General features: G+C 35.4%; 1 protein-coding gene across 1 annotated transcript in view; it reads right to left on the reverse strand.

The window, feature by feature from the left end:
- Positions 1-12,894: 12,894 nt before the first annotated feature.
- DNAH5 (dynein axonemal heavy chain 5) overlaps positions 12,895-26,473 on the reverse strand; it is a 114,663-nt gene continuing 101,084 nt past the window's right edge. The window contains 10 exon segments of the mRNA XM_056484091.1: positions 12,895-13,311; positions 14,665-14,896; positions 17,304-17,456; positions 18,787-18,999; positions 19,811-20,026; positions 20,623-20,826; positions 21,590-21,795; positions 22,407-22,626; positions 23,897-24,142; positions 25,732-25,881. Coding sequence (XP_056340066.1) covers positions 13,160-13,311; positions 14,665-14,896; positions 17,304-17,456; positions 18,787-18,999; positions 19,811-20,026; positions 20,623-20,826; positions 21,590-21,795; positions 22,407-22,626; positions 23,897-24,142; positions 25,732-25,881 — 1,992 coding nt within the window. The 3' untranslated portion in view covers positions 12,895-13,159.

Genomic DNA, 26,473 nt, shown 5'->3' on the forward strand with positions numbered 1-26,473 from the left:
CATCTGTTAGTTATCCTCCCTGTTTTCAGGTTTTAAACTTTTATGTTCCACAATCAGCTTATATCGCTTCCTACTTCCTCTACTCTTGCGTGCTTTTAACCATATCCTGGGTTTTCCTTATGTTGTCCCCAACTTCTTCCATATGCTAATCTTAGCTTTATTCCCCAATCCCCAAGGAGTCACAAGAAACTCCTTATATTGTGGATAAACAGTCTCCAGTCAGCATAGTGGAGAATTCAGAGGAAACCTGAAGGCTAAATTATCTGTAAATGTTAATAATAGCCCTGACAACCCTGCACTACATATGTAAAACACAGTTGCATATCAACAGTAAAAATTTGGCCAAGATATCCCCAACTGCAAAAGTAGTAATCTGCATAAAGTACCAAATAAATTTCACTATCGACTATGACTTATGTTCCCCTTATAAGTGGAACTAGATGGAAAGAAATTTGGTTTAATTTCTGTTTTGCTTTCTTGGTCAAGGTAGTTCCAAGATCTTCAATCAAGCTTAATGTATTCTGTGTAACTTGCATACACTCAACCACTTTCTCCTCAAGCATCCTCCTGTCTTGTGTGGTCCACTGCATTCAATTTCTGCACTCCCCTAGGAACCAGTACACCTTCTTTTAACAAAGTACTAACTTCCTGCTGTTAATCGTCATTTTAAGCATATAATGTTCAGCACACTATAGCTTAAACCATAAAGCTTCTAGCTCATGTCCATTCCAGATATAATAATTTTATGTACTGCATTAACTGCATTACATTTCTTAACTCTGTTTTTAATTTTCCTAAAAAGTAGTAAAATAATTCTCTCTTGAAGGTTTTCTATATTTAAATTGTCAGCATCTATAAAATTTCCTATCAGACAGTACAGTAGCATTAAATGCCTCTCAAAGATAAACTGAAGCTAAGGTGTAGCAGACTGATTTGAAAATCATATATTTTTTATTTATTCAAGTACATATCACTTGATTAGAGATTGCCCAAGACAGAGGTTGATCTTGTTTTTATGTATCCCCAGATGCAGGCTTCCATACAGTCTCACTTTAAAAATTATCTTTTCAAGCATGTCAAAATTAGGTACTTTCATTTTTATAAACACTTCAGCATGTGCCTTTAAGCACACATTCACGGGAGGTTATATCAAGGGGGTTGTGCTTTTTCTTTTTACATAGTGCCATAAAAACATTAAGAATTTCTCTGTGTCTGTTACTATATTTCTTGTCACACTCTTGCATGGTCTTGTCACTAAAGAAAAGAAAATTATAGAAACATGGAACTCTGAGACTTGGGTTTAAAACTTGGATTTCACTCTCAAAGGAAAGTGAAGTAAGTTTGCCAGTGATAGTAAGCTCAGGGCAGTTATTGACTTCCTCAGAGGCAGAGAGGCCCCACAGAGAGACCTCAACAAGCTAGAAATGGGCAACCACCAGCTGTACAAAGTTCAACAAGGAAAAGGGCCAGATTCTGCACCTGAAACAGGGCAACCCTGATTGTGTGTATAGACAGGGAATGATGCTGGAGAGAATGCTGTAGAAAAAGCCCCGTGAATCCATGGCAAGCTGACCATGAGCCAGCAGTGCCCTGGCAGGAAAGCCAGCCCTGTCCTGGGGGCATCAGGCACAGCATCACAGCCAGGCAAGGGAGGGGATTGTCCTGCTCTGCTCTGAGCTGGGGCAGCCTCACCTCCAGTGCTGGGGGCTGGATTGGGTGACACAATGTAAGAAAGATTTTGAGCTTTTAAAGCCCATCAAAAGGAGGGCTAAAAAGACAGTGAAGGGCATTGAGGGGAAGCTGCTTGAGGAGCAGCTGAGGTTACTTGGTCTGTTCAGCCTGGAGGAGACCGAAGGGAGACTTTAGTGAGGGGAGGAGAAGGGGCAGGCACTGATATCTTCTCTGTGCTGACTGGAGACAAGACCTGAGGGAATGGCCTGAAGTTATGTCAGGGGTGGTTTAGGATGGATATCAGGAAAAGCTTCTTCTCCCAGAGGGTGTTTGGGCACTGGAACAGGCTCCCCAGGGAAGTGGTCACAGCAGCAATCTTGACAGAGTTCAAGTGTTAGGACAACACACTCAGGCACATGGTGTGACTCTTGGGGTGTTCTGTGTAGGGCCAGGGGTTGGCCTTCAATGACCCTTGTGGATCACTTCCAGCTCAGGATCATAAACTATATGCAAAATAACAATGGACCCACAGGTTTTAAAAAACAGTAATTGCAAAACAAAACCTTTCAGGCCAGTGTCATCAGTGCAAATGAGTTTTGATTTTCGTTTTCTCCAGAAAGTTCTGCTGTGTTCAAATGTATGCATGATTTTTCTGGCGTCTTTTTTTTTTGTTTTAATTTTTGTCTCAGGAGAGTGTCTATAAAAATTATGTCAATAACTTTTATTATGCCAAGGAAGCAATCTGCAATATTAAGACACTTCTGCCCTTACTAACTAGCTTATTTTTTAAAAACTTTTTCACTCTTTTTTCTTCAGAACTCTTACAAAAAAAAAAATCCAAAAAATAGCAGCAGAGGCATGAGCCATGCTCTTAAATCACCTCAATAAATACTTTTATGAGCAGAGGTATACGTGGAACAAACCCCAAGATTTTATTCTATTATTGAAGTTTTCCATTATTACGGACTATAGCCGCAAAATCAATTTGAAGAGCTCTGGAAGCCAGAACATGCAGCATTTAAGACATATTTTGAATACAAAATTATAGTTGAGCCAATTAAAGAAATCAAAGTTATTTAAAACAAGTCAAAGCTTTATGACTCTTTATTGCAGTCAGTTTATCTGCTGCGAGATTTTTCCTTCTTCTTTCAAAGCGTACCTGCTACAAAGGTTCATGAAACCAAAATGGGGTAACTATGGAAGCACAATATCCCTGAAATTCAAGGGAAATCTTGTCATCCCAAAAAAAAAAAAACAAAAAACAGAACACATTTTCTATGGGATGTCCCTCTTGTTCATCATATTCCTGAAACCAAAGATGGACTGCTGCACGGAATGCATGCAGCAATGCACTGAACCTGTGGGTCCCCAAAAACTTCCCTAGCTTAGTTTGCCTGATCCCAGTGACAGCTGCTCTCTTGCTTGGGAACTCCATTTCTCTATAATTAATGGCATTAACTCTGACACCACAGTGTTTCTATGCATCGACAGCCAAGTAGACATCACATAGCAATCATCATACACCTGCAATCTGTTGGGGTTTCTTCCCTTTGCCAGCAAAATCGATTTCAGACTTCTACAATAAGCCCTAGAACATTTCTTATAATATTAGAGAGTATATCATAGTGTTCCATATAAACATTTGGTGTTCCTAGTGTAAACATGATTTGAAATCTAACTCATACAGCCAAGCCCTACTGTAGGCCACAACATACACTGTCCTATATACAGCACTTGAGACACTTACAAACAAGACTGGTAATAATCTTTATGCCTAGTACAACTCCTTAAAATCTCATGGAGAATAATTTGAGGGATGCTGATAGTATTTATTGTACTGAGTTACATATACTGTGCAGAATGCAACATTCTACATGGAGCTACTTGATCTTACTCATTATGTTTAAAGCAGGGAGCAACCATACACTGATGACCAATCTGAGAAAATAATTAACTTTATCAAAAGATAACATAATATAAAAATGTACCTCTTCTTAGCACAAGCTTCTGAGCAAGCAAGTAAGGATGCTGTCAGTTATGGTGGCTTTCAGGATATTTAAATAAGATTCTTGCAAAAATATACAGGTGGAAGATTACTATTATTGTTATTATTATTACAACTATTACTCCTGTATTGTTATGCACATCTAAAGCTATGATTTTATAAGAATTGTGACAGTTCTTTCACATTCACTTATTCTGTCACAGTTCAAGATTTATTCACAGAAGATTCCCTTTCTTGAACTATTGACAGTAATGCTCACACCATTTTTCACATTCTGAAAAATTACCATCACTAATTTTTCATACTGTGTTGGTTATTTTTAGTATGGATATTATTCTTTGTTTAAATAAATAATGAGCTTTTACTCTCATGTTAAAAAAAAAAAATGAAAAAAGTTTAAACCATTATAAACTTATGTAAGGAGAAAACACATACTGCTTCTTTACTGAATTACCATTGAAGTAATTTTGTGGTCTTGGGTTTATTTTGTTTCTGGACAAATGTTCCAGATATGGCAAAGGCAAAAGCCACTTATTTTCTATCCTATGTACCTTAGTCCACTAACAAAACAGTCTATGTGATGCATGGCTTTTAAATAGGACTGCTCCCCCAACACAGAAGTTAAATGCTGCAGTGGTCTTGTTGAGCACTATCTTTAAAGCCATAAATTCCAGGAAATATACCAAGGCAAAAACAATTATGTTCAGCACTTTAATTTTTTAGAGGATTCATCCTCTAAATATGCCAAATATTAACTAGCAGTTCCATACATTTAATACTGAATAGCCTTAGATTTGGCCAACTCATTTTTATTGATACTTTTCCTTGAGCATCAGAGGTCATTATTTCTTGCCTTGTAGCATCACTCATCTCTAACACAACAAATTTCATCAGACACAGAGGATGAACTTCTCAGCCTCCTCAATAAGCCAATACCTATTCCTTCCTGCTTAGAGGCTGAATCAGTTTCATAAATTAATACAGAAATAAGTCTTACTTTCCACACAGTTCCCTAAGTCACTTAGCAGTTGCTTCTATGTGGATACCAAGATCCAGTGTGAAAAATAAAGAAATAAAAGCTAGTCAAGGGAGCATCATACACCAAGTATTTTAAAAACTTATAATGCTATACTTTTCATATCCATATAAATGTGTATAAATTGAGGTGTATAAAGTTATGTATCCTAGTGTGGATTGTATGGTTACATTTTATTGCATATCATGTAGTAGAAGTTGCTTGTTCTCCAGGAGTAAGCTATGGATAGTGTTACAGAAGTTCCAGGTAGAGATATATTTTTATTATAAAAAGGCTTTTCTGAGCTGCTTGGTTCCACAGTTTGAAAGGCAAGGCAAGCCTTTGCAAACCACTGTAAGAGTAAGCCAGAATGTTTAAAAGGCAGTGGGAAAGGAAGGCAAGGTTCTGAGGGAAGCTGATCTATCAGTTAGTGTTTGTAAAGGAGTAAAATAAACACCTACTGTTGAGCCCAGCATCAGCTAGAATGAAGCGTGCCAGTGGAAGATGACATCTGAATGGCTGGCAAGCATAACTCCCTCGAGTGTGAAGGCAGATGCTATCTTCTGTGACAGACCTAGCTGAAAGCACGAGAAAATACATAAATTTTTATCAATTAGTAGAATAAAGAATGCATGTCTTCAGAATAAACAAGAGAACAGGGTAACATATGAAATGGAAGAGAAAGTTATTCATGAGAGTCTGCAGACCTAATGTCTGAGCAGATTGGGGCTTTTGAAAAGTTCACTGAGCCATCATTTTTCTAGCTTACAGTCTTTCTCATCTACTGCCTGAAATGCAGCACGCAGTCACTATTCCCTAGACACACAACGAGACTTTGTACATATGAAAAGCAGCTTGACCATGAAATAAAAACAGAGCTGATGGCATGGGAAGCACAATGACACTGCTTTTCTAGGTTAGATTAACATGAACTAAAACAACCACCTAATATGCTTAAAGATGTCTGCTACATACATGAACTTTTAACTGTTACCTGCAACTTCCTTTATTAATTCTCAGGGGGAAAAAAGGCTTCTTTTTCTGGACTACTCTGCTGACACCTAGCGAGCCTCAGCTCCAACAACTTCAGAAAAAAAAGTGCTACCAGAGCAGCTGTTTCCTTCATTCTACTTGCAGTAAAATGTTTTATATGGCCATGTCTGTGATTCAGCAGAGTGCTGAATCATACATCAAGTCAGAGAACACTGTTATACAGATGAGAGGAGAATGTAGAAGGATGGTAAAGAGGAGAAAGGGAAAAGAAGCATAAAGAAAAGAAGTGATAGTCTAAGTCAAAGAATAACATCTCACAGAACAGCATCACAGAAAAAATCTTTAACAAGGATGAATAAAATTTGCCACTAGTTGTGACTTCCATCTTTTGCTTTCTGTGTTTGACATATTTAACTAGAATATCCCAGTGTCTGTAACTTCAAGTTAATGATTACTTTGTTGTTTGGTTTTAATGTAAAACATAAACTACTAGCAATACTTATTAGTGTCTTAAAATTAATTGCAGTACAATCCTACCATTACAATAGTATAAACATGTCATTTTATCCTTGGATTTGTTTGGGAGAGGGGCAATTTCACATGAGATTGTCAGCTTCACTAAAGTGAAGCTGACACTTCATTAAAGTGGCTTAATATTGCCTGGGAAACAGGCATCAGTTAGGTGAGATAGCATTTTCTGATGTCAAGGAATTCTGCAACTTACAATGGATACAAAAGCAATTTAAAAATAAAAGTCAAACTTCCTCTTTTCAGAGGAAATTGGAAAAATGATTGTAAAAGATTAATAAGATCCCATTTTACTTTCCTGAAAAATGGCTCCAAGAGGTCACAGTCATTACTTTTGTATAAAAAATGTGAGAACACATACTGCCACCAACTGTCCTTAAGTTGGTCTCTTGAGAGCCACTAACCAGGAATTTTTAGTTTCCCTAAGAGAATTTCCTATCTGTCTTTCTGAAATGGTTTACCTAACTAAAATCTTACAAAATTCAGTTGTTTGGATGCTTAAATAAACCTACACAGAGAGAGTCAGGCTCCTCCAAGCTTGCAGTATAACAAATTCAGGGTAACTAAACATCACTTCAGCAATATAAAGGAAGCCACTTAAACAAACACTGTGTAGTTCTTTGCATCATAGACACGAACAAGATACTAAAGGTTGCATAAGCTGAAAATCACAAACAAAACAAGAGAGAATACAGAATTGCATTAGTGGAAGAGATTACTTAGTGTCTGCTTGGGTGTGCTTTTCTTACAATGCTGCTCATGACAATCACTGGGCTTCTATCAGACACTGCTCAAGCTCTTCACTGTGGTATCTAAAGTCACTGCAGCTTTCCTTTCTCTTCAACCTGTTTTCTTGGCTTAGACACTTCAGTCGGTCAGAACTTAATCCTGCATTTAAATGGGAAGTACAGTCACTTTTTTTCTTTCTCCACAGCATAATAATCAAAATTTATATTTCCAGATAGACCAGAGGATATCTCACATCAGAATGCTCTGGGATTATCATCTTAACTCTCACATTCTAGGTGCTGGATCTCTTGAGACTAAAAAGCTGATTATGTCCAAAATACCTTTATGAGTATAATTTTTATTTTATGCATTTAAGATTACCAACTATCAGGAGAAGATAAAATTGTTCAGATGAAACATCAGGAGTTTATATATTTTTGCTTTGCAACTTTAATAGGAGTAGTGTAATTAAGCATTCAAACACAGACCTTAATCAAAGCCTCAGTATTTAAGCAGCTTTCTGATAGCTGCAATTAACTGTCTATAAGTGTAAGAGACATTTTATTATATAACAACATGTAAGTGTGATTAACTGAACTTTTTGATATATGTCAGAGACTGCCACTTGATACATTTTAACTCTATGTTAATACTCACAATAACATTAATAATAAGTATTACACAATTTAAAAACTTCACTTTAAAGTTGTTAGGTTTTTTTCTTGCCGCTAAAGTTCAAATAAATTCTTTGCCATCAAAAAGTAAATTAAAATTTTCATCTTCGGAAAATAAAATTCTTATTACTAAAAGCATGTTTTTACCCTATACTCATTTAGTATTTTTCATAACTTATTTGATTTGGTCTAAGATGCTAAAGATTATTGTTAATAGTTAATTTTAAAAGTGAATAATTTACTATGTCTTTTACTAGACCTGTATTAATGGCAATTGATATATCCAAAATTATCACTTCTGCATTTATAATTTTCAACAATAATTGTGGAGTGTAAATAATAATCAAGGAAATAATATATTCCCACTGGAAAAGAAAAAGGGAAAAAAAAAAAAGAAAAGCAAGTGAGAAGAAAAAAAAATCAGACAAGATCATTTTATCCAACAAGCTCAGGAGCAGAGCTGCTTTCATTTCTAAAGCTTTCACTTCTTAGTCTTAACCTTGTTTAGATGAATGGCAGAAACTTCTTTGTTCTCATTTCAAGTGTCTTGATCCTTCCTCAGATCTCTTATCTCCACTTAATGCAGGGAGCAATTTCTTCTTGAGAAAAAGCAGGAAGATGGTTTTTGTTGTCTGTCTCATTGCCATATCTTGGCTTGTGAACCCATCAGGTACAAGACACAGTAGCTGCAACAAAGCCCTGAGCTGCTAAAAATAAAGACATTTGTAGTGTTTTGAAGCTTTTAACTGTCAGAACTTTCTACAAATACCAACAATATAATCCTTGGAACATACCTGATTTCCATATATCCAATGCACTGATACAAGAAAAAAGGAAAAATCCTGATGTGACTTCATTCACTGACAATATCCAAATTCCAGACAGTTCCAATTCCTGAACACAAACTGTCAAATACTGCTGCTTTCAGTGCACAGTCATAGGCAATGTGAAACTACCACGCAATCAAGATGTTAGGACAATTTGGAATGGTAACTGAATTCTTTGAAAGCTTTGGTGCAATAATTGAAACCATAGTGTATTCCTAAAATTTTCCTATTTTTGTGTGAAAGACCAAAAATGCAAAAAGGAAATCATACTGCAAGCTTTTTTGGAGCTTTACTACTCCACAATGCAGTGTCAAGAAGAAGTGCAAAGCAACTTATTGCATGGGTAAAAGGAAACATTTTGTCTTGGAAGGTACAGTCTTTCGAGCTTTGGCTGCAATGATTATTATTTCCTCTCATCCGCACATTTTACACAAAGTATTTTAAATTAAATAATACTTATTTATGCAAGTAATAAAATAATAGAATGGGACATTTAAAGGTCATTTAGTTCAATCTTTCTGCAATCTTAAACTAGATGAGGTTGCCCAGAACCCCATCCAACCTGGCCTTGAATGTTTAAAGCAATGAGGATCTACAACCTACCTGAGCAACCTGCTTTAGTGTTTCTCCAATTTCATTATAAAAAAAAATTCTTCCTTGTATCTAGTCTAAGTCTACTCTCTCCTAGTTTAAAACCATTATTCCTTGTCTTACCACAACAAGTCCTACCAGTGTTTTTCCCCATCTTTCTTTTAAGTCCATTTTAAGCCAATGGAATTGATTTGTGAGACTGATGTCTGGCAGAAATGACTTTTATTGAGCACATCTTACTTTACAAAGCATTTCTAGGTATTGTTTCTGCACACGCTCTTGCCAGAATCTTCTACAGAGCTTATGAGCTTCATCATCAGTTAACATTTCCTTTCTAAGCATATATTAATCAGATTAGAAAAGACACTGGAAGATAAGATGAACCACTTACAGTGCTCTTCCCAAACTAAGTTACTATTATTTTGCTGGAATTGCAGCTCACTCAGAGCAACAGAGAGAACTAATTCAGCTTAAAGAGAGAAGAGCATAATGTGATGTTTAATATAGTAAGTTAAATAGGTCAGTTAACAAGAGTTTCCAGGTTACGTTTTTCTGCAAAAATTACACCTTTTATACTCAAGAAATGGAAGGTGGTGGGGGAGACACTTTGCAGGAGGAGCTATATATATTGGCTGCCATTCTTGTGGCAGTTTAACAGGGAAACTGAAAACTTTGTTATTTGCTGGCAACTCATGTAAAAACAGTGTCTTAACAAGTTACTCTGCCTTCTGTTCAATCACGTTAACCTCTTTTCACAGACGGTTCACAGAGTTTCCTAACTCTCCTTTTTCTGTGTGTAGATTTTCTTGTTCTAAGATAGCACCTTTGGAAAAAAAAATCATGTTTTTACATCAGCAAACATCTGTTGTTTTTCTTACCAAAATAGGATAGCTCTTACCCTCTGACAGCAAAAAACTAAAATAACTCCTTTGGTTCTCCAAGTGATTGCAATGCAAATAAAAACTCTACTAAAATGTTAAAGGCCAGTATCCATTTTAAATAACAGCTCTAACTAAAAAATATTTTAACCATGCCCTTCTCTTCCCTCTTTTTCTTCAGCCAACTTTTCCAGTGGTGATTCAATAGCTTTCTGTTTTGGGTATTTGTTTAAAAGACTGAATGTGCAAATAAATACCAAGAAATTTCTAATTTTATGTATAGACTTCAAGGGCAAAGTGAGATTGGTTACATATATTTGCTTTTTAGTTTTAAAAGCTTTTCCTATATTAATATACAGACTCATAATATATGATCACTTATAATAAAATTAAAACATCCAGTGTAAGAAAAAAAGTTATAGAGTAATATAGTCCTTGGAAAAGCTGCATAGTGCAAATTAAATGCCAGAAGCTCCAGTAAATGGTACATCTTGGGATCCACAAACATGTCAAGAAATCCTCTTTTATTTCACCTGTTCAATAGACCTTTAGTTCTATACAACTGATAAGCAATTTGTCTCTCATGCAACCACCTCTGCAGCACTGTTTTTTTAAGTGGTCTATGTGTTCCAAAAGCCTTCAGATATTTGTATACTCCTATAAGGTCTGCGTAATGTGAATGTGAAAGCTAAAAATAAAATGTGGTAATATGAACATCCGAATCTGAGTAATTAAAATGGGGTAACTGTCCAAGCAAGAAATGAAAGAAAGGGACACCATGTAATAAAGAAAAACTTAATTTTTTTAAATATTGATTTAATTATTAAAATAATTTAATAAAAGATATTTCAGAATAAGAAGCAGCTTCTTATTAATCAAATTTTTGTACATATAGCACAGCAATTTACTTATGATTTTAAAAAAATCCTTTTCTATGATGACAACCATACTTACTGGTAGTTTGGAATTGCATTGCCTACTATGCTTGGAACTAGAATTTTCTTTCTCCTTATAATCTCAAAAGTGTAACAAATCACAACTCTGAGAAAAGTGACCAAGGAGCTAAGAGGTATGAGGTAGGCACAGAGCTCGAAGAAAAAAGCTTTTCTAAAGAGAAGCTCATATAGCAGTATTATACCCTACACAGCACAGTATATATTTGAAAAATTGGGTCGCTTATTTTAAATGCTCTAAAATTAATGAGGGATTTCAAAGCACTATGATGAAACTCTAATTACTGCACCTTGTTCAGAACATTATTTTACTATTAATTTCCAACATAAAATTGTATAATGTTTGTTTTTAAATATTCTCCAAAATACATATATTTATCATGTCCAATACAAGAAATTCATACAGAGAATACCTTCTGTAACCCTGAACTCCTCCAGACCTTGACTTTATAGTGCTACGTGCTTAATAGCAGCATAATTGAAGTCTGTGAATGTTTTTTCTTGGCTAATCCATTCAGTACCAATAGCAGAGCCAAAGAGACATCCAATTCTACATCTAGATATCTAGATATCCAATTCTACAACACATGAGGTTTGGTTATTTTATTGATATTCCTTACCATTGAAGGATTTCATTACTCATTTCTGCTATGAGAATGAACAAGAAACAGCTAATTTTTCCCCCTGTTTTAAGGCATATGTCATGGAACAGCAAAGGCAGGCTGCTTGGAAAGGACAGTGGAGCTGGAAGCCAAGAGCCACAGCAGGGTGGGCAGGGCAGAGCTCTCTCTGACAAGGACACAGTCCCACGTCACCTGAACAAAAAAAAAGAGAGCAGCCAGGGCCAGCTAACACATCAATGACTACCAGATGAGGCTGTAATAACAGGGCAGATATGAGGTTAAGCCAGAAAGATGTGTCAGCAAGGCAAGGCCTGAAGAGATGAGGATAACCAGACACTGCCCCATAGATCAAGGCCAGGCTGTAGTAAATGAAGCAGGTGTGATTCAAGCTGCACCATGTGTTCTCCCTCTGGGAGAGCAGGGTATGCACTCTGGCCCCTGACATAATATTACATTTCAAGGGCTCATTGAACTTTCCCCTGCCTCATTTTTTCATCCTGCTGGTGGTTTTGTGGACATCCAAAGAGTCAAACCTTTTACCAAAAGAAAGCTAAAACAGAAAAAACAGTGATGGCCAATATGAGTTGTTTCACTGTCCTAACAGACTTTGGAATAACTGGGATTACTTGCTTGGGGAACTATCCTTTTCCCTACTGTTCCCATAGAAAATCACACTGAAAAGAATGTGCACAGTCCCCTCACTGAGAATTACTATTGTGTTTGACATGTCCACAGTATCTATAGCAATGATAGTAGAAAAAATGCCCAATTTGAAAAGCGGTATTTGAAGCACATGTGCCTTGTAAATTATCTGTATTAATGACTTGCACAAGGATGAAATATGTTCATCTTCTTCTGAGAGGAAGGTCTTGGTATAAGACACGAGTCCATGGCAATTTAGAACTCCAGTGAGTATCCAGATATCTTGAAGTTGGAACATGGTGCTTCAAGGTTCAATAAAGAATATTTCAACCCTTCTAACTTTATTTATTTATTGCCATGGCTAAATTAAAAGTATTTCCTATTAAAGATTTTCACATATTTCATTTGTATCGCTGAGAGTTATTTGGCACCAAATGCTTGCTTTCCTATGTAACATAATGAATTTGTTCTCCAAGTAATGAAAAAAGTGTGATATTTTTCCAGCCTTACCTTCTTTATTTAGACAGCAAGCAAATTATCAGCTAGGAAATAAATCTTGGAACATAATCTTGAGGAATTTTAACTAATATGAATGAGCAATAAGGGTTAGTTTTCGATAGATACACACACCAAAAAAAAAAAACCGGCTTTGCATTTAGCCTCTTGAAGGTAAGTCCTGATGCAACAATTTTTACTACCAAAAAGTAACAATGTTCAAATCAATGAATCTTTATTCAAGGTAAAATTAAACACACAGGAGGAGTGCTTATGCACACATTTGTGATAGGAGCACTAAATATTTGTCATGGTTTTTCAAAGACACCAAAGTTAATGTGACTACAAGATGCAGCATTTATAAGCCTATTGTAGAGGTTTATTGAAGACAATTTTATAAAAATACTATAATGGAGTCTATGATTTAGAAACAATATTTTTGGAAGTGTTCCACTGTATATCTAACTACATATTAACATTCGCATTTAAAATCAGAAAAGAACTCCTGGAAACCCTTTTTTGTTTGTTTTTACCATTACTTGACATCACACAGAAGTGCTACTCCACGGAGTACCCAGTGCTCTGGAGGCTGACGGGTTTTGAGATCCATAGCAGCAATGTAATTGAGATCTGTTCTGCTGCTCTTCTTGTAGACTGGACATGAATACAGACGTGGATCTTTTGCAGCTGAAAAGACAGAAGAGACATAAACAGCAATTAAAATAATTTGAAAAAATTGAGTCCTAAGGGAATGATCATAAGGCAAATGTAAGACTGAATTCAAGTTCAGTTGCACGCTGCTCTCCATTTGCTATTGCCAGATGAAGGACATACATGCTTTGAAATTTCTGTAGGTTTAAGATTTAACATGAGCACCTAGGAACTGATGCAATTGAAGATATGTAAATGGACACACTAGAGTAATTAGTGTTTTTATTTGTTCAGTCTGCCCACTGAACATAGCTTCTTATGTTCAGTGTTATGCCAAAAATAAAATTTCCCTACTTTGGACAACCTGGTTTGAAATGCATTTAGTATTTTAGAGTACAAGTCATCAACTACTTCACTGCAGAATTAGAACAGTAGTCTAGTTATTCTCAGTACTACAGTATTTATTATTTAGCATCTTGGCTGCCTATCATGCCCTTTATAAAATACTAGCTATGAAAAATAGCATGTTAGCAAGCTTTACTTTTAGAGCTGGAATGCTTTTCAACAGATTTTTTCCAATTTTATGTTCTGCAGTGGATTATTCTGTTTTACATCCCTATTCAATAGCATGTCCTATTCTATATGCAAGAACTCACCATTAAGACAAATTACACATTTTCACAGCATGTCCTTAAGACTCATAAGATTCCTTTCCATTCTTAAATTCCTTTACTGCCTCAAAGACAAAACATCTCCCACCACCTCATTCCACCTCTTGCTTGCTTCCATGAGCTCAAAATCAGACTTGTCCAGGAAAAAATAAAATTTACATTTTTATAAATATACACATTAGAAAATAACATATAAAATATGTTATGTATAAAACAATATATATGTGTATACGTGTGTGTGTATATATATATTATCCATGTATATCTTACATATTGTGTATATATACTTATTTGTTTTATACATATATATATATATAAATTACATATATTTTTTGCATGAGTGAAAGAGATTATATAGATTTTGGTTATGGAGACTACAGAGATCAGAGGGTTTATGTAAAAACTGGCATTTTCAATCTGGGATATATGTTGTCAATATGTATAGTTTACCTGTAAACGGCTTACAAAGTTCTTAAGACCATGTGTAGAGACCTATAAATTTTAGGAAAAGTGCCTACTATCAATTATGAAGCAAGCCTAAAAACATATTTTTGATGGAAGACTGGGAAGGCTCCCCCATTGAAAGAGGTTTGCTATGCATACAATGATTAGCAACAGCCTCATGAAATCCCTACAGCCCAAAAAATTTCAATGTGCTTAAATAAAAAGATACATTGAATTCAAGGGAAATAACATCCTTTACAATTCTGTTACTTACTGCTATTTTCTGCATATATCCTTATCACTGGCATCAGCTCAAACAGCACCTTGGGCTTAGATTCTGTCAGTCTCATGTTTCTTCTGTCCCAACCAGCTCCTTCCAAATACAGCCCATACACGTAGACACCTTCTGAAGGAGGGCTTGTGATATCATCCTTCATCCATTTAGTGACTTCATTGCACAGCACTACACTGTCAAGAGCCCATCCTTTGTTAGCTCTCGTTATTTCCTGCCCAAACCAGACAAAACTTAGGTGGTTACATTTGCACATGAGCACAAAATTCTTTTTCTCATCAGTTATTAGAAATAAATTTTTATGGTCATGACTCTTCAGCACAAAAAATATAAAAAAAAACCCCAAAAAATAAAAATAAAAAACCAAACAAAAAACCCACCAAAAATCAAAAATTAAAACAAACAAAAAAGAAATCTATTCTTTACAATATCCATGTTCACAGAAGTCTGACTTTTTTCTAAGGGAGTGAAAGCATGGCACTACAAGAAAGCTTTCAGTACTTTTTACACTATATTTGATTTTGATTTCTCTTATATAAAATATCTAAAGACCGTACCATGTAACACAAGCACTGAATGCCAATGGTGGCCAGCTCTTGTGCACACAAAAATTTCACATATTTGATGAGGTTAGAAAATGTTACCTTCATGTGGTAAGTTAAACAATTTTTCTGGGGTTACCTTCCTTTTCCTGTACCTCTATTCTTCAGTAACTGTATCCTAATGAGTAAGAACTCACTCAGCTATAAAGCTACATAAAGAGACTGCAAAAAACCTGTTAGTTAATGCATTGGAGAACATTCAGTTCTCAGTTGCCCAGTTTTTTATTATCCTGTGCAAATAAGTTATGGCAAACCAAAGTTTTATCCTGGTCTTTCAATGGCTTCAAGAAATCTTTGTTTGAAGTAATTGGAATGAATGCTTGCCCCACACTGCATTTACTTTGATGATCTAAAAAAATCTCAGGATTTATTGCTCAGTGATCATGCTGGCTCTTCCTCTTTCTCATTTCTATTTGTTTTACCACACAACAAAGCCCAGAAGCTCACTTTGGTATTTACTTGGGATATTAGGTTGTTACATATCCACAGTTCTTTTTTTACAGAACGAGAAAATTCTGGTTTCCAACTGTTTTGGATCCTCCTAGTAAACCTTTTCCATGAGCTTGGTTGCAAAAGATAGTCCCAGTTTAGGACTATTCACTCAAAAGAAATACATTACATAATTTCAAGGCTATATGCCTGCAATTTTAGATTACACTACCCAGACCTCAAAGTAAGAGGGGATATTTTTCCTACATCACAAATCTTCATACTCTTCTCCAAAAGTCTGGGCTTTTTTTCCTGAGGTCCCATTGTATTTTCATGTGAGTTTTTTTTTTTTCGTTTTATATGTTCCAGATGTTTACTGTCTCCAGTATCTCCCTTTATGCTGACCAACACAGGCATTTATTGCTTCCTTTTAAAGTAAAATAGGTGCTGAGCAGCCAACACAATCACCAAGTCAACGTACATACATTAGCAAGCTCATCAAATATCATATTTATATGCATTAATAAAGGAAAGTCTTTCTCACTTGCTGAAGAGAGACCTAATCAGCTACTGAACAGCAGAAGTGAGATGACAAATTCTGAATAGCTTTTCTGCTCAGTCACCAGTCAGGTAAGTACTGAACACAGAACAAAACAGAGGGGGCAATATTCATGGGATTAATGACCATTCTCAGAGACATCTCAATGGAAACATGAGACTAAATATTTTTCTAGGTTACCTTAATAAAGTTGTGAGGTATCCTCTACTTATTTGGGCCTTGGTCAACACAGAAAATATATTTTAACACATTAGTTGTTGATATGCTGAAAAAGTATGTGTGAAGAAAAAGCAGTTTGCTCAGGAAATGTTAGACAGTCACACATCTCCCCATGTGTATAAATGTTGGAACCCTGAAGCCTGGGAGTTTTGAACTTTGTGTGCGTTCTGGCACTGACCCTCAATAGAACACTGTTTTTGACTTGAGGCCTTGGAGAAGGCTTCCAGATTTGAGTGATGAAGTTGGGAGCACTGGTATGTAGTTTGAATAGAGGTGTGCAATATCACAGGGTGAAGGGTTTGGAATTTGGGGTTTTAGAATATGGTAATAGGTATGGGACAAGATGGTGGTTCTTGGGTGGTGGCTCTTCTCCCTTCTTGTTACTTCTTCTTCTTGATTTTAGGTAGTGGTTTTTGGCTGGATAGAAAATCCCACAGTGGAGGTCACAGGTGTTTGGTCATTGGATCAAAAGTATAAATAATATAGATGTTAGTTTTTAATTGGATAGTTAGGCTTTAAAAGACTTTGTAACTAGCTAGATCCACCAAAAATTTCTCACTTTTAGCTCTTTAGCTAGAAGTGCTGCAGAGCTCTCTGTACTATAGACAAGAATTAATAAACAACTGAGTCCAAACATGAAAATCTGTCTCTCATGCTTCAATCCTGACTCTGAGTGAAAGCAGAGGAAAAAAGAAAATAACTGCAAATATGTGGAGCCAATATATAAACTCATGTTTCATCAGACAATACATTTTATTTTTAAAAGCATGTAAAAAAAAAATAAGCAGAATAGGACTTCAAACACAATTTACCTGTCTCACTGCAGTTAAAAATCCTTGAGGATTAAAAAACCCTGTCATCCAGAAACAGTTTGGTCGACTTTCAAAAATCCACTTGTAAAACTGGTGGTTTCTTTCTAGAAGCTCAGTAAACCAGAAACCAAGTGTACTGGAAGGCCAGGATGCCTAATGACAGTAAACATGTTTAAAAATAGCATGCTGTCAAGAAAAGCTGAATCTTCCCATGGTATTAAACAATATAATATTAGCAAAGCATATTTGAAGATCATCTATCGTATCTCGCCTTTATCTGATGCTTAAACTTTGCATCCCACTGAAACCTGAAGCAAATTCTTTCTCCATTCAAGTTCCATTGCAAGTTCCAGTTAAACTTTTAATGATTTCTGTGGTAATTGTCCATTTTTGCAAGATTAGACAGCTGTATAAACTAAGAAGAAAAATTACATGCATGTCTTTATAATTCCAAGGTCAATATATCAAGACAACACAATTTCAGTAAAACTGTTCTGCATTTTTATTCTTCTGAAAAAAACCTAAGGAAAACTAAACTTGGACTATGTGAAGATATAGCTGTGTTGTTAAGAATCTGTTTACACCTAGGTTTTGTACCATGAAAACACTTTGTCAGAAGAAACAAAAAAGCAAACAACAAAAAAACCTCCCCATTTTTCTTTCCATCAATTGCCATTAACAGCTCTAATTATCCCTGAAAACAATTTCTGTGGGAAAAGGCTGAGAGCTGGATTGTTTAGCCTGGAGGAGGCTCAAAGGAAATAATATGTTTTTATGTTGTGTGGAGAATGGAAGAAGATGGAGCCTGATCCTTGTCAGCAACAGAAGAGAAGGCAATGGGAACAAGATGAAATGTCAGAAATTCTGTTTCAGCTTAAGGAGTTTTTTGTTTGTTTGGCTGGTGGATGGTTGATTGATTGACTTTTACTGTGAACGTGATCAAACACTGGAATGGGTTGCACCTCTCTGATTCTGGAGACTCCTGGGAAACCTGCTTTAAGTGACCCTGCTTTCAGAAGTGTGACTAGACTGTCTCCACAGGTCCTTTCCAGCATCTACTATTCTGTAATTATGTGGCTATTACTCAAGCTCAAAGTACACTGATTTTGACCAAGATGGATGGGCCACCTCTACTTAACCCAGAAAAGGAACATTTATAAATTATATATGCTCAATAAATAACATCAGTGCTAAAAATCCATTATCACATCTTTAATTACTCTCCTCTCTCAAGCTTTTGTATCCTGCTAATATGCAGGTTGTTAAAATGGCAAATATCTGCATACTTCATGTTAATTTCAATTTTTATAAATGAAAGAAGGCTTGTTTTGACTATGTTTATTTTATAATAAAATCTATTCCAACAGTACTTGTTCTGAAACATAGTTTGAAAAAAATGTTTACTATAATTCTAGCAGTTGAATCTGGTCTCTTCAGGAATATATTTTTTTATTTCTTTCCAGTACAAGTGATGTGCACATACCTTTTTCCAGCTAGTGGGAATCCTTCCATCATACATGCAGTCTAAAGCATCCCTCAGATTTTCACTCATAACTATTGTTCCGTCAATGGCAAGTTTTAGATCAGTCAGAGTGTTTCTTACTAAAGAAATAACTCTCTGCATTTGTTCAATCTCCTGACGTAAAAATATGTGCATAGGTTGAAAAGGTCCCATGTTCTTCAGTTTTTCTTTTACCTGTTGGCAGAAAACCAAAGATGCTTCAATAGAAGTGATAAAACAAAGTTAGCTTTATGTTAATGTTAGGTCCCAATATGATCTTTGAGACACAACAATTTATTTATGAGCTTAAATGGTCAGTTTGGCACCTCCCTCAAATTACCTGCAAGAGAGAAACACAGGATTAGTTCCAGGAGAAATCTGTGATGCTGAGACTGGCTATGTTCTTAGTCTAAGTCATGATTTAGTCTGTATATAATTCTTTGAGCTAATGCTTCTTAAAGAGCTTGTAGGCTGTTTACCTTAGTTCAAAGAATTCAGTTTTAATTCCACAAGCAGTTCCAAGATTCTCTTTGCACAAACCAGTCAATCATAATTGCCCCAGCTACTTTGCTTCAACATAGCAGCAATGCCCGGAGACCATCACAATACCAGGCAGTCTTGTATTCTAACCAAACTCACTGATACCTTTTTAATCAAAAGTGTAAAATTAACAAATAAACAGCTGCAAGAATGTAACTAGAAATTTTATAGTGTCAACAGCCTCAGTTAAATGATTATGATCCTACCTCCCCCACAGTGTAAATGACAAGCGTTAAGGGGTTTAATATTTTTGAAAAAGTTCTTACAAAAGCACTTTAGCACATGTTTAATGACTTCCTCATAAACGTTAATAGTTTGGCCACACTTCTTTAAAATGTAAAGTATTGCCTGTATGAATTAATTCAAACATGCTTTTAGAAAAGTTTTTGGTTGTTTCTGTGATTTTTTTGTAATCCATAAATGGCAAGATGCAGCAAATGTTTTTGCCAGAATTTCATTAACTCACTTCAAAGGGTACATAATCAGCAGGAAGTTTTTCCAGCATATCATCAGCCAGTCTGGCTACAACTGCTTCTCGAGTTTCACCTCCTCCACCAGAGCTATCTTTAGGTTGAATACTGAGGATGGTGTCCAATACATTTTTGGAAACTTTACTTTGGTAGGTGATATCCGCATTGGGATGCAAACCAAACACCTCTGGTGTATCATAAGCAGGAAGGCTCTACATAGTAAAATATAAAAAGAGTACAAGAGCAGATTTAGAAGTAAATAATTTTAAAAACCACACCAGAAAATCCCCAAACAAAAAACTCAACACACAACAAAACCAAATAAAAAAAACAGAAAATAACCCTAGATAACTGTTAAGTAAGAAGCTAGATTTCTTCAAATAGTCTTAAGCCAAATAACTTGCTGTGGTCCATTTGTCATGCCACAACCCAAATCACACCAAACAAATTGTGTTTTAACAACTTTGCACTATTTTAATAATAAACTTTTACTCTCATATATCTAGACCTTTTATTTCACAGAGGCTGTACCCAATGTGTGGACTCCATTCTTTGCCCTCTTTAGTAACTTTGTGCCTTTAGGTATGTCCCACAAGCAAACTGCATTAAAAACAAAATATATGTTGCTGTCATGAAGATGATAACATTGATAAAAATAATTAGTTGCTACTAATAGATATGACAACTGCTAGGAATCAGATTTAAAATCTGTGAATGAAAGACAAAATACAAGTACTCAGAAAAAAAGGAAAAATTATAGGGAATCAGGATCTTATGAGAAACAAGTGAATAGCATTCATTTACCCACCTGTATGTACTGAAGGTATTGATCCACCATAGTACATTTGGGTATGTTGTATCCTTTGTAGAAGCTGAATTCCTGACTGAATGTATTTTCACTGAACCAAACCTTTACAAAGGTATTCATAAGTCTTTTGTCAAAGTCATCTGTCACACGACCACCATACTGGATCTCACCTATCATGTAACAAACAGCACTCCAGGAGATCCCCTGAAACCAAGCAGAAAGCACTGACTTTGGCTAATCATCTTCTTATTTATTTAATCTGCTTTAGGAAAAACAGCTGATGTACCATGTCTGTCCCATTTGGTAGAAAGTTACTTTCCTATTACTCTTTTTTCATTATAGTTTTGCATTCTCAGAACACCAGCAAGGATTTCTCAAAATATAATTCATTCACAAATTAAAGAGCATCTTGAAGATAGCAAGGTTTCAGATATATATGAATTCTCCTTTCACTTAAAATGCCAACTGCGAGTTTCACTGCCACAGACCTCTCTCCATGACAACTGACCATATGAAAGTGAGAGACACAGGAGACATTCTTGTATAACCATTTAAAACCACTTTTGATTTCTTCATGCTGCAAAGATAGGTTGGGGGGCAAAATCTTATTATTTTTACTTGAAATAGATTTTTTTAAAAGAGTATTTTAAATATCCCTTTTTAATTAATTGACTTAATTAGGATTGAAAAGAAGGTCTACACTTCTAAGGTTTACATTTCTGAGATGGCTGGGAAGCCTTTTTTCTTTTTTGTAACTTAGAAGTTAAAACAGAAAATAAACATGCACTGGATTAGATGTCTAAGTCTGCTGCTGTAGACAGGTGTACTTGAAATATTGAATGTTTGTGGAAAAAACAATAAATTAAAATCACTCTTGTAGTTCAGTTATTAGGAAGCATTTACATACATTCCACTACTAGAAAGATCCATCATGTTAATCCACCTTTCCCACAAAATCATTAATTACCTTCTTGGTGTCCATGCGATTCAAGTGGTTTTGAACGAACTGCACAGTGGCATTGAAATCAGCTTGATTAAACTCATAGGGTATATTCCAACCCAGAGACCCAAACTTGCGACGTTCTTGAACGGTGGAGTGCAGAAAGGCTACAGCATACAGCAGTGGTTTCCACTGCACCATTTTACTGGCATCTAATAAATCCTGGCTGACACCTATTGATTGCAAATGGGAGAATCACAGTAATCGTCTTTTGCAAAACTAATTTAAATCAGTGCTAAAATATCACTCTAGTGATATTCACTTGGCTCTCTGCCTCTCCCAAGGGTAAATTATTGTCCCACCAAGTGTTCTGTGCTGGAGGCAGTTTATAGCATGTTATTAAGTTGCTCAAATTAAAAGAGTAAACTTCAGGGGCAAAAAACCCACAATTTACTTATAGTTGAATTCACGTCAAGTTGTTTTCTGCACAGAATCTTTTTCCTTTATTTTATGTAGTGTAAAGAGCAATCAATAGTCAATCATGCCCTTTTTCTGCCAAAAGACAAAATAATTAAAATTCAAACACTTTGAACGGACATACTAGAAGCCAACACGTAGAAAAAAGAAAAGGCATTTCCTGTTTTGCTAACCAATTAGTTCTGGCAACAGAATGTCAGAAAATCTTCTCCTCTTTTTAATTTTCAAAACAAAAACTAGAATGTGTCTTGGTATCATTGTGATCAGTTCCTCACACTAGCTTACACCTACCAGCAGTTTAACGTGACCACACAATAGCATCACAATCCAAAATTTAATTTAAAATCATTGCCATTCTAACACTCACCACTGTATGTTCTCTTTAGTCCAGCTCTGAGCCCTTGTGGTGGTTCGTTGGTAAACTTAATTGACATTTGAAGAAGGGTGATGGGGAACTGTTTGTGAATGTCAGTTGTCATCCACAGTCGAAAGCTTTCATGAACAGTCTCTGTCTCTATGACAGTGTCCATTAACTCATCCAGAAAGTCAAGTCCAAGGTGGCAGTTTTGCAGAAGTGCCCAACCTCCCTAGTTTAAAACAATAGAATATAAAAAGTTATCAATATTGCCCACAAGCTGAAATCACTCCTTGATGGGAGATAAGATGTGGGCTGTTTCTTCTGAAGATGGTATTAGCTTATTTGGGTTTTTCACCTGAACAAGTGGTCCCTACTTGTCTCATCTGGTCTTTTCAAGTAGTCTCTACCTTTTCCATTTCAATACATTTAAAACATAGCTTTTCATGACTACAGTGCTGATAGAAACTGATAAATTTTGACTTATATAAGAGAGCTCAGAAGTAGCTGCATAGAGCAACCTGCTAAATCTTGTTCCTCACAGGATCCCAGGAGAATAACCAAATTAACCTACATAATTAAACTATTACCACCAATCAATAGATGTCAAGCTTTTTTATATGAATTACCCTATTTCATTATAGGCATCTCATATACCTCTTCACTAATGGGGCTTATGAGACAGTGTGGGAAAGCAACTGCATTTCTCTTAACAAAAAGTGCTCCTCTCCCCTATTTTTGAATGGGTTTCTTCTCATTTGACCTGCTAATTAGTTCCTTGAGAGAAGTTATCAAACAAGAAACTGAAGCAAAAGTCAGAGTAAAACAGGTTATAAAAAGAAGCTCATAACAGAGGAGAGCAAGATCAGTATTTTCACATCAGCAGGCATAGTAGTACTATCACCTGCTGCGCAAAGCATGACAGATTGGAGCAGCTCACTTTTCTCATACAGACAGTTTTGTTCTTTAATTCCTCTTCCTGTAAAATGCCTGTGCTACCAGATTGTTCCTCCCAAGTCCAAATTCAGATTACAGCAATAGATACAGCAATGCTATACTACCTTGTTTTTCTCGAGTTTATGTTACTATCAATAGCATGTTTAGAATTAATTTTCTTCATTTAACAAAATACATCCATAATCCTAAAAATAAAAACCTGGAAATGTAATCTGAAATGCCTACAAAAGAATATTTATTGATGATATAACCAAATAAACAAAAAAATCAATTCAGCTATGTTCATCAGTGTGCACTCAACTATAAAAACTCCATTTTATATGAAAAACACTCCATTTTCAATGAAAAGCATCTGCAAGGAGCAAGAAGCTTGTTATGACAAACTGAAGGACTGTGAAAAGACAGTTGTCTCGCTTAGGACACATAAATAAATGTAGGGGTTTGCATCAGCATTAACTACCCACCAAACAATATTATCACATGGCAGGATTTTATTTCTAAGTGTTTAATACAGAGAGAAAAAAGTTCCAGATTTTGTTGCTTACATGAGCCATTGTCTGCTGTAGAAGTTTACGAGCATGGATTCCTTGCCCCTGGCCCATGGAAACACAACATGTTTCTGTCTTCAGTCTTTTTCCCAAAGCAATAATTGAGTCCGTAGGATCAGAGCCCATGGAAAGAAGGCATATGAGGGGAGTGCGTGGATCTGACTCTTCCCATGTTTTCTCCAAGTCCAAGACGACTCCCTCTGCGTATTTCTCCCCCATTGTGTCAGTGATATATTTTCTTGCCTATATTAAAAATGGCAAATGTAACTTGTGACCAAATAATTTAATGCTGTTTTCTTCCCAGTGTAAATACTACCAATAAGTCAACTGAAGACCAAAGGCTGCTAAAAATTTGAATCAAAAATATAAATACACAACTTTATTTTTACACGTCAATACATCATACTGTCTTTGAAAGTGCTATTTCTTATAGCTTTATATGACCATTTAAAATTTTTAAAATAAATATATATTACATATATCTGTATGCATTGTTATATATAATAACTATAATTAGAGTATAATAAAAATAATAACATCTCCAAAACTTTAGAAAAAATTTTATTATTTAAGGATATCTTCATTTAATAGTGTAACTCCTAGCATCAAAATCTAGATGGGCTTCAAAGCTCTTAGGCCTCACAATTAAACAAGCAATGAATTAACAATAGTAATAATTAAATAACTATCACTAAGTAGAAAATCCAGAGGAAAAGGTGAAAGCCATCTCTTATCTCTTCTTTATTTATCTTTAAGAATTCTAGATTATTGTTCTTTTTTGCAAAGTAGAAAAAGCTCTTTCAAACAATCAGAGATGATTTGCTAGTACTTTTTCCTACCACACAGCTTTTGTCTTCAATAAATCTTCCCCTTAATACCTCTGGGTTACCTCTCAGAGACAGAAAGACATTCAGTGTTAAACATTTGATAAACTATCAGCTTTTATAAAACCATCGAAAGATGAAGGTTTGCCTTGCCCCATTAACAGTAGGGAGGAACTAATCTTGCATGATCTGTTTCAGACACATAGACATCAGAGAGATATTCTTTATACAGTACTGCTTAACCTTTTGACTGCAGTTACACCAATAATTGCTGAGATTTTCTCTGAATCCAGTCACGTTGTCCAGAGATATGCATCAATAAAATTAATACCACAGTTCAAGTGATGCATTCCAATTTCAGTAAATCGTCATTAATTGCTCTGAATTGTCAGTAATTTTATAATTTTTTGTTCTTTTGTACTGGAGAAGAATATAGAGGTCAAAAATAGGCTCCTAGAAGATTATTTTTCTTTAGAAAAGGCCTATTTAATAAACTTCAATTTTATACTTTTTTAAAATAAATGCTTTAAATTGAGAGCTCTGAGCAGACCTTCATAAAGATTTTTGTAAAGTGAGTCTAATTTTTCCATGTAAGAAATAGTTTCTCAATTAAATCATTTTCAATTTTCTCTCAGCCAGTTGAGTTCATTATAATATTTTACTTCAGCCTAACATGGGGACACTTCTAAAATCCCAGTGAGTAAGCAAGGATAGCCAAAAGTAATCTCTTAACCAACAAAGCAGATATAGAAAAAAACATATGATTCCAGAAAAAGCCACCGCAGTGATATCCACCACAGTGGATATTTGTTCAAATTACTGGAATAATTTTGTTATCACTGCCTCTGTAACAAATACATAATTGATCTGAAAAGAATTTCAGAAAATAAAACCTAATAGTCCATTGCAAAAAAGCGTTTATCATTTTATAAGATAGCACGAACCTGCATTCTGGAAACTATTATTCTAGGGGTACCTAAATAGACAGTGTAGGGTATATAAATATACCTGAGCTATGGTTCTGTCAGGGCACCAAGATCTGATAAGAAGAAGGCGTCTGAAGCAGTCCAGAGATTGACCATAGCCACTTGGAACCAATTCTTCTTCGGGATTCTTACTATCAAACCAGATTTTCCACTGCTTCTCTTCTCTGGAAATCTGCAATTATACCATCAAAGAAGCAAATATCACTAAACAGACAAGTCTTACTTGCACTGCCACTAGGTCAACAACTCTTAATGAGAGTCAGAGACATGTAATCCACAACCAGGCATTTGTTTAGAGGTATTCTTCCACAGATTTAATAAGGCTATTAAAAATTATAGGATAAAATTTCAGATTATAAGTATGCTATTGTAGAATGTAACATCATGGAGTATTCATATTCTGAAAACAGGAGCTACTAATCAGTACTTTCTATTATGATACAATAGCTATGACAGAAGATGGATAGCTAGGCACAGACACAGCTTTGAGAACAGCAAAGACAAAATTGTTCTCCACATGAATGTACAGAAAAGCTTTCTTCACCCATACCAAAAGCTATTTACAATTAGCTACAATACACTTAGTGTCTAATAAGACTATTCATACAAGTATTGAATTTACTGAACACCTTCTCTTTAACTTTTACTCAGAGAAATATTGGAACAATCATCATAAGACATAGTGCAAGAAAGTACAATAGGGATGTAAAATAATCTAAAAATCTGAATAAGAATAAAGTTGCAATGTATGAGTTGGATAATGG

This window comes from Oenanthe melanoleuca, chromosome 2 (assembly GCF_029582105.1).
Source record: "Oenanthe melanoleuca isolate GR-GAL-2019-014 chromosome 2, OMel1.0, whole genome shotgun sequence".
NCBI classification, from domain to species: domain Eukaryota; kingdom Metazoa; phylum Chordata; class Aves; order Passeriformes; family Muscicapidae; genus Oenanthe; species Oenanthe melanoleuca.